Here is a 14023-nt window from a genome sequence, read left to right as displayed (position 1 = left end):
CTTTTCCACTTAATGATGAAGCCACCGATGTACGACTTTGAAAATGGCATCCCTCTCCAATCGTACAAAAGTTTACTAATAAAACCAAAAAAATACACTTGCATTTGCAGGACCAATTTCATGGCCGCAATAGCATGGCCTACACAGTCCTAGTCCAAATTATCCTTCAAAAAGGATGTGCAATTCATACGAGTTGGCGCAGAAGTGGAGGCCGTATTTCAACCACTTGCACACATCTAACTGACCATACCGTCTTTCCTGATGCATCTTCTTCCCGATTCCTAATTCCATCTCTCACACTCCAATTTCCAATACCGACATAGGATGCAAATCAAGATGAAACCCGGACAAGATGTAATCCTGATCACAATCTTGCTTATATATCTTACTGATCCCCTATAAACTTTAGAAAAACTTATTTAACTTCGAGAAACTATATTGCTGATGTCTCTCATTATTACCCTATAAACACCCACCTAAATTATTACATAGAGAAATCACTCAAAGAGAAAGCGTATGGATATCATTCGTGATGTTACACGAAAAGGTAATGTTGAATCGCTCAGGAGAATACTCGATGCAGATCCAAATTTTCCTCTTGCTGAACAAAGATTTACTAGTTTCCTCCAAACTCCTTTACATGTAGCAGCTACCCATGGTTATGTTGAATTTGCAAGAGAAATAGTGAATAGGCATGCACAACTGGCGATGGAGGTTGACTCCCAAGGTTGTACTCCTCTTCACTTGGCTTCCGCAAGATACAATATTGACATGGTGGCAGAGCTGTTAAGAGCCCACCCTGGCCACCCAGGTGCTTGTTTAGTTCCAGATCATAATGGAGGAACACCCTTACATCTAGCAGCCATGAGAGATGAAGTTAAGATCATGGATTTGTTGATCCGAACGAGCCCTGGAGCCATTCATCGTAGACTACCCAACACAAACGAGACAATACTCCACTTATGTGTTAAACATAATAAGTTCAGGGCCATGGAGAAGTTGGTTAAATACTTGGTGGATAACCCTGCGAATATTGCTGATATCCCAGACCCAATCTCTGTAAACTCCGTGGACAGTGGTGGGAACACAATCTTGCACCTGGCGGCACAAAGGAAGCGGATCAAGGTAAATATTAGTCTTAAATTTTTACTATTAATATTGACATGCACATACAACCTGATCATATGACTCATAGATAAAGTGCTGATGTCTTTACCAACACGTGAAGTTCAATCATTTCAAAGGAAGATAGATCGTCTAACTATATTAATCCCACTTTTTGTTCTGCAGATGTTAAAATATCTGATAAAGAGAGATGACATAGGAGCTGATATAAATATCCGAAACAACCAGGAAGTAACAGCCCTACACATGTTAGATAGATATGAAATGTATGACTTGGGAATAAGTTGTTATGATTATCACACTACTGCAGATCTTGGGGAACAAAGTGCAACATCAAAAAATGAGTGGCTAAAAGAGAGACTGAACACTATAATGATTGTAGCAGCTCTCATAGCCGGCGTCGCTTTCCAAGCTGTTATTAATCCACCTGGTGGTGTTTTCCAGGAAGACTCAAAGATTGATTCTATTGCGGACCCTGTTATGTTTACTTATTATTTAAGAAAGGTTATCGGCAACCGTGCTATGTCTGAAGGTTTTGTATCGTATTCCTCGCATACAAACAACCTGCCAGGACAGCTGACATTAAGAGGTAATATTAGTTCTGCTGATGATGAGATTATCACTTATAGAGCTAACTTTGTCAAGGATCTATTAACAGCTGCAAAGAACAGTGAATCGTATACTACTTCAATGTATCCATCATACACGTTCAAGAAATCAGCACCTGGTATTGTTTTGGAAGATTATTGGTGGATGAATATTATTTCGAGCTACAATAGTACTAAGGGAGGGGGTTCTGGTTTTTCCCCTTATTTAATACGTTATGCTGGGACCGCTATCTTGGCATATACATCACCAAGAATTTACCAATCATACATACTCCTTAATTCACTATCACTTGTAGTATGTGGATTGACGATTCTTGTAATTACATTTGATGCTATTAAACAGCGTCCATCTGGATCCACCGCTTCAATAGTTGGATATCTTGAAGTATTGCTGGCTATTGCAGTGGCCTGTATCAGCTTAAGTTACACGATAGTAGTCAAAACCATCGGTCCACCGTTTTACTGGTATCTTATACTACATAATAAATTTTCCGGTATGGTGATTGGGGTTGCCATTTTACCATTTGCCAGTTTCTTCTATTATCTAACATCCCACAATCCTCTTATGGAAAGGCTTTTTAGTAGGCTCCGGAATTGTCTTCTTGATAAACCGTTGTTTAAACGGCTTACTTATATGAGCTATTTTCGGACCGAATATTTTTGGCTCAGTGTTAAAGCAAATATATTGTATTTGGCCTTTATCGCAATTCAATTTGGGTTTTTCACGAACTGATGCAAGAAGATCTCGGTGTCAATCAGACAACACCTGATGCCGCTATATATGGGTTCCTGGAGATTGGTTTTTCCAACACATTCTGGCTGATCAATTTCTCTTTGGTGGGGAACTATTGAATTGCTGACGAAGTTGAGTTTTCTGGGTCTTAGTTAGTTTTACTATTTGTCTGTCTAATGTATCAAAAAAAAACACTTCTTTCTCTGCCCGAGGGTGAGTGTTGTTTCTGTTTAGGATGCTAAATTTGTTTCCGTCCTAGTTGGTTGGGTATTGGGCCATTGGCATGTACTTTCTCCGGTAAAAAGTCAAATGACATTTTGTTTAACGAAGAAATCCTTGCATAGACCAGTCCTTTTGAACCCCAAAGGATATTACAGACTTTTATTGAATGTTTAGAAGAGTACGTCTATGTGCACCTCACCTTAACTCAAGGTGCACATTCCTCCCTCTCTAATTGGCTATGCTTCTTACCATACTTTATGGTTTTTAAATATTGAAATTTGAAGCATTTGTTTTTAAATATTGAAATTTAATGCATTTAATTGGAAATCGGGAAAGATGAAGAAACAAAAATGAAATTTGGTAAGAAAAAAATTCAGGTTCTCCCTCTGTATCTCGGTCATTGTCTAACCTTCTGCTTCCCATGGTCTCTGCTTAACCCCTGTGTGATTTTACTTCTTCATCTTTGTTCCATTTTTGTATAATTACTACGGGTCTTGCTTTGTTATTATTTCTGTCTTGCCTTTGTTATTACTTCCTTAATCATGATCAAAAACATTTCAACCTAAACGATCACCTTGGCGATGCTTAAAAAAAGAAGTGGTTAACGGAAATTAATACCCAGCTAATTATTGATCAAAAACAGTGATTGATTATAAATCTCATACATCAAGTATATTATAGACAACAGCAATTGTTTTATTGCAGCAAAGGCAAGACAACTCTACTTTTGTACTATGTTAATCGGTATTGATTTTTTGTATTCTATTCTTGAACAACTCATTCCGTTGATGGTTTACAACAATCCAAAATCATTCACGCTGTTGATGGATTACAATGATCAAAAATCATTTACTCCATTAGAGGTTGATGCAAAATGACATACAGTACAACACATTTAAGAACTATGCAGTAGGCACTCATCAAATTATCTTGTTTGAAATATCATGTTGTTGAAAAGTGGAACGATAATCAGAAAAATAAATAAAGAGAGAGGTGTAAAATGAAAAATCAGAACGTTCAGAGTTTTTTGTTTATTCAGATTCCAATGTAAACATTGATGTATAATATTGAAAGAAAAAACTAACCAGGGTTAATAAATCCTCCTATAGTGAAGGGAGGAATGTGCACCCCAGGTTAGTGGAGGTGCACATAGCCGGACTCTGTTTAGAGATAAACAACAAGTTTAGAAATTATCAGTTTAGTACTACACATCTATGCTTACAGTGATACATTACGAATCAATTTTGAGAGGTTACAGACCGTTCGTAAAGATCATGATGCAATTTACTGTTAAAACAACTAGTCTACACGATTCGAGCGCAAGACCATTAATCTAGGTCTTCTGCAAGAGGAAGTCCGGAAGGAAATTACTAAAAATGACACCTCTGTTTCTTTTAGTTAAATATATTAACCAAGCAATGTATACAAAAGATCAACAATTTCATTTTTATCGAATACATTAAACAAAATGCTTTCTTTTTGAACTCGTTGATTAGCATTTTTGCTTTCAATAGCGCTTTTGCTTCTACGTGCAACGCCGAAGAGGCTCAATCTGAACCCGCTGAATATGCATGAACGTTTCTTGGTCAACCGAGAGTACAGGATGAATGCATATCCCATGGAAAGATTTATTAGACGTATGTACATAGTCACAGTAGCTGCGCCAGATACAAGCTTAACCACCAGTCCAAGTCACACGCAATACAGCAGTTGTAGTCTGTTTAAAGTCCAAGTCTTCCGCAATACAACAGCTGTAGTTTGTTAACGGTCTGAGTCCTGTGTAATTGTTGTAACAAAGTAACTATCCTGTAAACGCGTTCAATTGTTTAGGTTTAGATTGAACTCTTCTCATGTAATCTGTATATAAATACTGAATGAAAAGAAAAGAGTCTACACAGTTGTGAGACTTCATATTATATCTAGATTCTAGTTTTAAGATGGTATCTTTGTAGGTCCTAGGAACCTTAATTAGTTTATCTCTTCCGCTTCACCTCTGATTTTTTATCTAAATTCATTGTCAAGATGTCTGGATCTGATGCATCTTCGCCTTCTTCTCCAACCCATCACTCATATCAAACTAGTAACTCTAGAATCCTAGACCCACATGTTATTCATCCAAGTGACAACCCTTCCACTGTTCTCTTTTCTCCATTACTCCACGGAGATAACTATGGTGCTTGGGTCAGGCGGGTCACCAAAGCCTTGAATGCAAAAGGCAAACTGGGTTTTGTCAACGGTTCTTTACCACCACCTGAGGACGATCTTTTCTTATACACCTGTTAAATCTTTAATTCAAATGCAATTGCCGGATTGCTCATTCTCTGTTATTAAGCTTATTGGCGAAGTTCTTTTCTCACCCACTCTTAAACTCTCGAATGTGCATCACATTCCAAATTTCAAGTTCAATCTAATCTCTGTTGGATTAACTTCAACATAGAAGTCACTAACAAGTTGGTTAGGACAAGATTAGGAAATTGATGTAATCCTAAGGGAATTAGAAGTCATCTAGTTCTAAGAAAAGGAAAGACATGTAATAAGGTAATAGGACTAGGAAAAGGAATTCATAGTTCTATATATATATGATCACCAAAGTAGTGGTTGATCATATGAGCAAGATTAGAGCTTGTGTTTAGTTTTGAGAGATTTTCTAAACATCAATAAAGAGAGTTGTCTTTATATAAGTTAAGTTTCATCTTGCAGTTGCCATTAATTGGTATCAGAGCTTGTCTACACCGAGCCATGGGAGACGAGAGCACCATCATACGTACAAGATTTTTCACAAGCACAGTTGAATCTTAAGGGGGAGAATGTTGGATTAACTTCAACATAGAAGTCACTAAAAAGTTGGTTAGGACAAGATTAGGAAATTGATGTAATCCTAAGGGAATTAGAAGTCATCTAGTTCTAAGAAAAGGAAAGACATGTAATAAGGTAATAGGACTAGGAAAAGGAATTCATAGTTCTATATATATATGATCACCAAAGTTGTGGTTGATCATATGAACAAGATTAGAGCTTGTGTTTAGTTTTGAGAGATTTTCAAAACATCAATAAAGAGAGAGTTGTCTTTATATAAGCTAAGTTTCATCTTGCAGTTTCCATTAATCTCTATGAGTCAATTAACTCGCCAGTTAAACTGTGTTGCTTATTTTTTCGATAATGTTTGTTTCTTTCAGGACAGAGTCACGAGTCGAGTGATTGGTCAGGCCAATTTTTTTTCTCCGGCTTGTATCACCTTCAAGTCCATCAGCAGCCACCAGTGACGCACAAGGCTCTCTGCAATAAAGCATCTTTAGATATTTGGCATTGTGGGATAGGTCATCCTAGCGTAGATCGTTTAAAGTTTTTATGTTGTACTTTTGATTACACTCATTCTAGTTCTTCCCATTTTTGTGATGTATGTCCTCTGGAAAAACAGAGTAGATTATCGTTTAATAAAAATGCACTTTCTTCCACACGTTGTTTTGAAGTTATTCACTGCGATATATGGGGTGCCTTTGTGACACCATCACTTACCGGTGGAAAGAATTTCCTCACAATAGTCGATGACTTTTCTCGCTGTACATGGGTTTACCTCATGCACACAAAAGGCGAGACTTTTAAATTTATTCAGTATTTTTCAATTTTTTTATCACTCAGTACTCTAAGAAAAATGATCACATATCTACTGGTACTTCAATTCCTTTTCTTATTTTTTTCTTATTACATTACAAAGACTACAGTCTGACAATGGATTGGAATTTATCTCCCGTGATATGCAAACGTGGTTTAAAGTGAATGGCATTCGTCACCAACACAATTGCGTTTCCACTCCTCAACAAAATGGAGTTTTGAACGAAAACGTCATCATCTGCTTAATGTAGCCAGAGCTCTTCGTTTTCAGTCGCAATTACCAATTACTTATTGAGGTGAATGTGTACTGACAGCTTGTTATCTTATCAACAAAATGCCTACTCATTTACTAAAAAATAAAACTCCACATGAAGTTCTTTTCAAAACTGCACCTAACTACCGTCATCATCGTGTTTTTGGTTGTTTGAGTTATGCTCGGAGCACAAAAATCATTTCTAAAATTTGATCAACCAGCTAAGCCTGGTGTATTTTTGGGATATCCATACAATTACAAAGGCTATATCATTTTAGACCTTGACACAAAGACCACTTTTGTGTCCCGTGATATTGTTTTTCATGAACACCTTTTTCCCTTCAAGGATGCTAAATTGTCATCTGAAAATGTCATTCCACATTATATGAACAATGTCGTTTTTTTACGAAGAATGCACATCTGTAGCTCCAACAATTCCTATCTTGGATTCATCATCCACTATTATTTCACCTAATTCGTCTCGTAGTGATACTAACTCATTAAGTCCCACTACATGTGCTAATAATACATCTACAAGCATCGACTCTCCATTCATATCTTTATCTAGTTCTACTGAAGACATTGTTGAGATTACAGTTCCTAATCCTACAGTGTCTGCGCCAGATACTGCTTTGCGTAGGTCAACTAGAAAACATCATCGTCCTTCTCACTCGAAGGATTACATTTGCTCAACCCAGCAATGTACGTCCAATTCGCCTTATCCTCTTACAAATTATATTTTTTCTGATAAATTTACTCCGCAACATCGTGCTTTTCTCTCGATTGTTATCGACAATGATGAACCACGCACATTTACCGAAGCAATTAAAAATCCAATTTAGCGTGATGTCATAGTTAAAGAATACACTCCTCTACAAGATAATGACACTTCTACTATCACTACTCTTCCACCTGGAAAATCCTCCATTGGTTGTAAACGGGTGTTTAAAATCAAATATATACCGGATGGTACTGTTGAACGTTATAAGGTGTTGATGGTGGTTTTCAGCTTAGGGTTAAAATCGTAAAACTGTACATCCGACATGACGTCACTATGACCATTAGCACATTTATTGAATCAATCAGCATGCCTACGTAAGAATTACCGGGGTACGTTCTTTTTTTACATGGGTCATGTTCCACGGCAAAACCCTTAACATTGACTAACATCATCCATGCAAAACCCTAATTCTCACGCTATTGCGCCAAGGCATGCCAACCATGCCAGTCGCATCACTGTACCAATGACAAACCATGCCAGCCACATCACCGCTCCAAGGCATGCCAACCATGCCAGCCGCACCACTGTGCCAATGGCAAACCATGCTAGCCACATCTTCGCGCCAAGACATGCCAGCCTCACCACTGTGCCAATGGCAAACCATGCCAGCCACGTTTACCGCGCCAAGGCATGCCAGCCATGATGGTCGCACCATGTGCCAATGTCATGTCAAACCCTTGTCCCTAGCCATGCTAGTCGCACCATGCACCAATGGCATGCCAAAACCTTGGTTGTAGCCATGCTGGCCGCACCATGCGCCAATGGCATGCCAAACCCTCGGCCCTAGCCATGCTGGCCGCACCACGCGCCAATGGCATGCCAAATCCTTGGCCCCACCATGCCAAGCCAACCATACCTTGCCTTGTCCCTAGCCATGTTGGTCGCACCATGCGCCAATGGCATGCCAAACCCTTGTCCCTAGCCATGCTGGCTGCACCATGTGCCAATGGCATGCCAAACCCTTGGCCCTATCCATTCTGGCCTCACCACGCGCCAATGGCATGCCAAATCCTTGGCCCCACCATGCCAAGCCAACCGTACCTTGCCTTGGCCCTAGCCATGCTGGCCGCAGCATGCGCCAATAGCATGCAAAACCCTTGGCCCTAGCCATGCTGGCCGCACCATGCGCCAATGGCATGCCAAACCCTTTTCCCCACCATGCCAAACCCTTGGTCCTAGCCATGCTGGCCACACCACGCGCCAATGGCATGCCAAACCCTTGGCCCTAGCCATGCTGGCCGCACCATGCACCAATGGCATGACAAACCCTTGGACCTAGCCATGCTGGCCGCACCGTGCGCCAATGGCATGCCAAACCCTTGTCCCTAGCCATGCTGGCCGCACCGTGCGCCAATGGCATGCCAAACCCTTGGCCCTAGCCATGTTGGCCGCACCACGCGCCAATGGCATGCCAAACCCTTGTCCCTAGCCATGCTGGCCCCACCATGCGCCAATGGCATGCCAAACCCTTGTCCTCACCATGCCAAGCAAACCGCACCTTGCCTTAGCCCTACCATGCCAAGCGTCCAAACCCTTGGCCCCACTATGCCAAGTCATCCGCACCATTCTGCCTTGGCCCCACTATGCCAAGCCGTCCGCACCATGCTGCCTTTGCCTAACTATGCCAAGCCGCCCGCACCATTCTGCCTTGGCCCCACTATGCCAAGCCTTCCGCACTATCCTGCCTTGGCCCCACTATGCCAAGACGTTCGCACCATTTTCTCTTGGCCCCACTATGCCAAGCCGTGCGCACCATTTGCCTTGGCCCTACCATGCCAACCTTCCCTATGCGGCTACCAAAACGAAGGTGTGCGACGATCAACGGCCACCCTTCAATCCTAGATGCAAATCCTAGCCGTCCAAGGTCGCCAGACAACGCATGGTCACCTTTGGCCCAAAACCCTAGTTTTGGCCACGCCAAACCGCGCCAAGGCATGCCATGCCACATTTGCCAATGGCATGCCAACCACCTTGTCGCGCCATACCATGCCGGCCTTCCCTATGCGGCTACCAAAACGAAGGCGTGCGACGATCAACGGCCACCGTTCAATCCTAGATGCAAATCCTATCTGTCCAAGATCGTCGGACAACGCATGGTAACCTTTGGCCCAAAACCCTAGTTTTGGCCACCCCAAACCGCGCAAAAGCATGCCATGCCACATGTGCCAATGGCATGCCAACCACCTTGTCGCGCCATACATCTTGGACACCAAGTCTTCTATCTATATAAATAGAGGCTTATACATTGTATTCTATACACACAATAATAAAATTTCTCCCTTCTTCTTCATCTCTACTTTGTGTTTCTTTCTCCTATTTCTCTATATTACAATACGTTATCAGCGACGTAGCTCTACCGACTAAGTAAAAAATAAAAATAAAGAAATATTGTAGTCTGGCCAGCCGGGGATAAACTTTCCATCGCATATGCAAATATGGAGTCATTACAGAGATATCACAATCTCTGTTTTTAAGTTTATTACTATACGCTTTTATCAAACAACAAAGATTTGTTGCATATGGGTTCCTGTTTGATATTTTAGAACTAAGATTTTTTTTTATCCTTTTGTAGATCAGGTGGTAGCAATCACTGTAAGCTAGGGAGATTTTAGGTCTCCAACCCTAGTTAACCGTTTGGTCCGCAAGGTTAACCAAATCTGCTCATGGATGGGATTCGTCATCTATGTTATTAGTGTATTCCATCAGAGGCACACGGGCCATAAGGTATCAATTAAAAGTGGCGTCTGTCACTATATACTAAAATCTCAACAGTATTTTGTGTTTTTCCAACTAATTTTTTTTTAGGTATTGTACATACCAAGGCAGTCAATTTTTATTTTTTTTGTTGATTCGCCTTTCTTCTCTATATTTTTTATTGAGAAAGAAAAAATAACCATCAAAAGATGGCTAACAATTTCTATTTATCTAATAAAATTGTAATCACCAAAAATTGGTGTCTTCTCTAATTTTTTCAAATAGAAATGTAGGTACACGAAATACAATTGCCACGTGTCATACCAAGTAAGGTAATGAAACCCTAGTCAAAGATCCGTGTCAGTAACCTATCAAATCAGTCAACATCGGAAGGCGAGACACAGATCCCCAGCGCGAGGTAATTCCCCACCCGAAGAAAAACGGAAGGATCATCAAGATGCTAAGGCGAAGCCACAAAAGATTTCTTGGCGAAGAAGAAAAATCGCGAAGTAGAAGTAGTAGGGCGCAAGAAAATGACAAGTGTCCCGACAAGACCACGTGAAATATGCACCAGGCGAAGCATAAGGTGGGGGGAAACTTTATGGAATATGCACCAGGCGAAGCATAAAGTAACCTCGGCGAAATGATATGAGTTGTATACCACTATGGTTGCTTAGACCTATAAATAGAGACCTTTGAGCAATGCAAAGGGGGGATTCTAGCAGTGGAGAAAAGAGAGGGAGAGTTAGGGTTTCCTTGTAATCCATATGCTTGGAGTGGGGATTAGGGTTTCTCGACAATCCACGAGTATAATTTTTATTTCGCTGGAAAGTAATAAAGGATCTTTTGTTCTTGCGTTTATCATGTCTTAGATCTTATTTACTTTCCATTTGAGTGTGTTGCTGAATTTCCAGTAATCACATTTTGGCGCCCAGAAACAGGGACTGGAGATTGGGGGTCAATCCTCATCTAAGAGTTAGAAGAAAGGCGAGGTTGTGAAAATAGGAGATCTGGGTAATTAGGGTTGGAAAAGTTCAGCTGATATTGAAATAAGGATAGGTTGATGGCTAGAGTACCAGATCGGGCAGCGTATGTAATAGCAGTAAGGAAAAGCAAACGATTGACGGATAAAAGGGGAAGGATGGAACGGGTCGTAACATCAGTTGCAGGAGTAAGACGAGAAGAGAACCAGCGGTGGACGGAAGAAGATGGCCTCAGGGAAGGATCGGTGCACACGTCCGATACAAACACTGTTGTAGAGGAGGAGATGACTCGTGAGGAGATGGAGGAGAATATCGGAGAAGAAAACATGACGTTGGACCAGCTAAGGGAGACACTCCATCGTGAGCGAGAACGATACCGGGACTTGGCGGAATAACAGATGCAGTTGGAAAGGCATAACGCTAGGTTGAGACAACAAAACCGAAGACTTAACGAAAACGTGGAGGATGCCATAGATTCGGAAGAAAACACTGTATCTTCGGAGGAAGATGAGTTGCGGCGAAGGAGATATGAACACGAAGAAGACGAAGGAGGACGAAGATGACGACGAATGAATGAAGACGAAGAAAGATAATTGAGAAGAGCAATGGACATCTCACAATGGGAAGATGAAAGGCGGAGACATGAGGAGGAACATAGATGGGAGGACGAACTGTAACATCAGGTGAACCTTATCCGAGACGGGGAGGAAAGACGACGACCAGGTGAAGGGAGGCTTAGCGTGATGAGAGGTCGTCACCATGAGGAGGATGGAGGAAACTTGAACCAAGAAGTTTTAAACGAGCTAAGAGACATGAGGGCTTTAATAAATAACTCACGAAGAGGTGGAAGAGTGCAGTTAGCAGAAGCGATAGAGGAAGCAGATAAGTCGCCATTCACCTATGAGATCATGCATGCGGAAATACCGGAGAAATGCGTGTTACCAACGCTTGCAAGCATATTCAGTGGATTGGAAAGTGCAGTGCAACACTTGAAGCAATATACCCTTTCGTTGATGCAGTGGGGACGAAATGACGCGGTACTTTGTCGATATTTCCCTGCGAGCTTAGCAGGGGAAGAATTATCCTGGTTTTATGGGCTCCCAGAGAAGTCGATATCATCATTCAAAGATTTGCAGAGGATATTCTTGATGACTTATATAAGCAACAACTTGTTGAGGCCAGGGATAGAGACATTGTTCAACCTGAGGAGAAGGCCAATGGAAAGCTTGCGGGGTTTGGTCACGAGATGGAGAACAGTGTGCAGCGAGTTAGCCGGGAGAGTTGATGAACGAAACTTCATCTTACCCTTCGTGAATGCTCTGATCCCAACAGACCTTCTGTACACACAGATATTCATTATTCGAAACTCGATAACAATGAACGAGTTGAGGGAATACCAGGAGGAATACATAGCGTTGGAGGAAAAGCAGAGGCAGGTCAGTGAAATGACGCTGGCCCAGCGAAAGAAGGGAATTCTAGGCTGTTACCAAGGACGGTACACACAGTAGAGGATGAACTCGGGCGAGGAAAGGGAGGGCCAGCAGTTCCCGTCCCAACTAAGCTTGTGTCCGTCCAGAGTGGAGATCAGGAATGGATTGATCAACAAAGGTATGAGGATTCGAAACGAAGAAATCATGAGCCACGAAGCTACAATGCGGGATACCAACCTAGGAATAATCAGGGACCCAGATACGGGGAAAGAAGTTCCAATGCACCGATCTTTGAAGATGTGAAACTCCCACGACTTAACACAACTGTGGAAAAAGTGTGGGAGGCAATAGTGTTGACGGAGGAAATCCCGCCCCCACCAAATTTCGGGAGAGAGCCCCCATCGGGGTCACGAAGTCATGAATTCTGTAAGTATCATCGCTTCCATGGACACCACACAATAGATTGCAGGAACGTTCGGCGAATTATTCTTCGCTTGATAGACCAAGGGAAACTCGCGCATTTCCTAGAGAGCTATGTGACACCCCCGCTACCTCGTGAGAATCAGCCAATATACCGGATCGAGATAGACTGAGGAAAGCAACAATCAAACTGTAATTCGATAATTCATGCAACCAAGAGTCTCCAAGACTTTCAGGACAATGTGCTTAAAAGAGTACATAAGAGGGATTTCGAGGGAAATGAAATATTCAGTGTCATGGCGAAAGAGCCGTTAGAGGAATGGCAGAAGAGGGAGATAACCTTCTCGCCGAAGGATGCACCTGACGGGGAAATTTCGCACACAAATCCTCTGGTCGTGACCTTGGGATTCGGAAAATATTACAGATGGGAGGAAGAACAAGCTGAGGAAAGGAGAATTTGGGAAATAGACAAAATCTTAGTTGATACTAGGAGTTCAGTCGATATCCTATTTTACCATACCTTTAGGACCATGGGATACAAGGACTCGGATCTTGTACCTTTTACATATAACATATATGGGTTCAATGGGGTAGCGTCTAAGCCGAAAGGGGAGTTGACCGTGAAGATTCTCGATGGAGAACTAGAGAAGAAGGTCACAGTCTGTGTCGTAGATGTCGATTATCCCTACAATGCTCTCATAGGGCGTCCTTGGATACATGGAATAAAGGTATTTGCGTCGACATATCACCAGGCGATCCGGTTCCCAATGCCAAGATGAATCGGCGAGATAAGGGGAAATCTGAGATATACAAAAGAATGTATAACAAAAGACGTGCATAACTATGAGGAAAAGATAAGAAAGAAGATGGGCGAAAGGAAGAAAGTCAATGAAGAAAGAAGATCCGAGCACCTGATGGTATTTATGATAGAGTCTAGCAAAGAATTGAGCGTAACGCAAGAGGACGAGGAGGAAATCAATGAAGCATAAGTTCATATTGAGGAAGATAACGAGGAAGGAGGCCAGGTCAATCAAAAGCCAGGGAGAAAGGCCAAGAAGGGGAAGGTTGCTGAAGGAAATAAAATGACAAAGAACAAAAGGGAAACTTCCACGACAAAGGAGAAACAAATTCCACGAGAATGAGGGAAGATGAACCGGTCAAG

The 14023-nt window shown here is 41.8% G+C and overlaps 1 protein-coding gene across 1 annotated transcript; it reads left to right on the top strand.

Annotated features, from left to right (window-relative positions):
* Positions 1–11754: 11754 nt before the first annotated feature.
* Positions 11755–13034, top strand: LOC113327866. Its single transcript, XM_026574988.1, has 2 exons — positions 11755–12447; positions 12588–13034. Exons 1-2 carry the CDS (start codon positions 11755–11757, stop codon positions 13032–13034), a joined length of 1140 nt encoding a protein of 379 aa, XP_026430773.1.
* Positions 13035–14023: the final 989 nt, after the last annotated feature.

The sequence above is a fragment of the Papaver somniferum genome, unplaced genomic scaffold (assembly GCF_003573695.1).
Source record: "Papaver somniferum cultivar HN1 unplaced genomic scaffold, ASM357369v1 unplaced-scaffold_107, whole genome shotgun sequence".
Taxonomy (NCBI): domain Eukaryota; kingdom Viridiplantae; phylum Streptophyta; class Magnoliopsida; order Ranunculales; family Papaveraceae; genus Papaver; species Papaver somniferum.
This window is presented reverse-complemented; position numbering and strand designations above follow the sequence as displayed.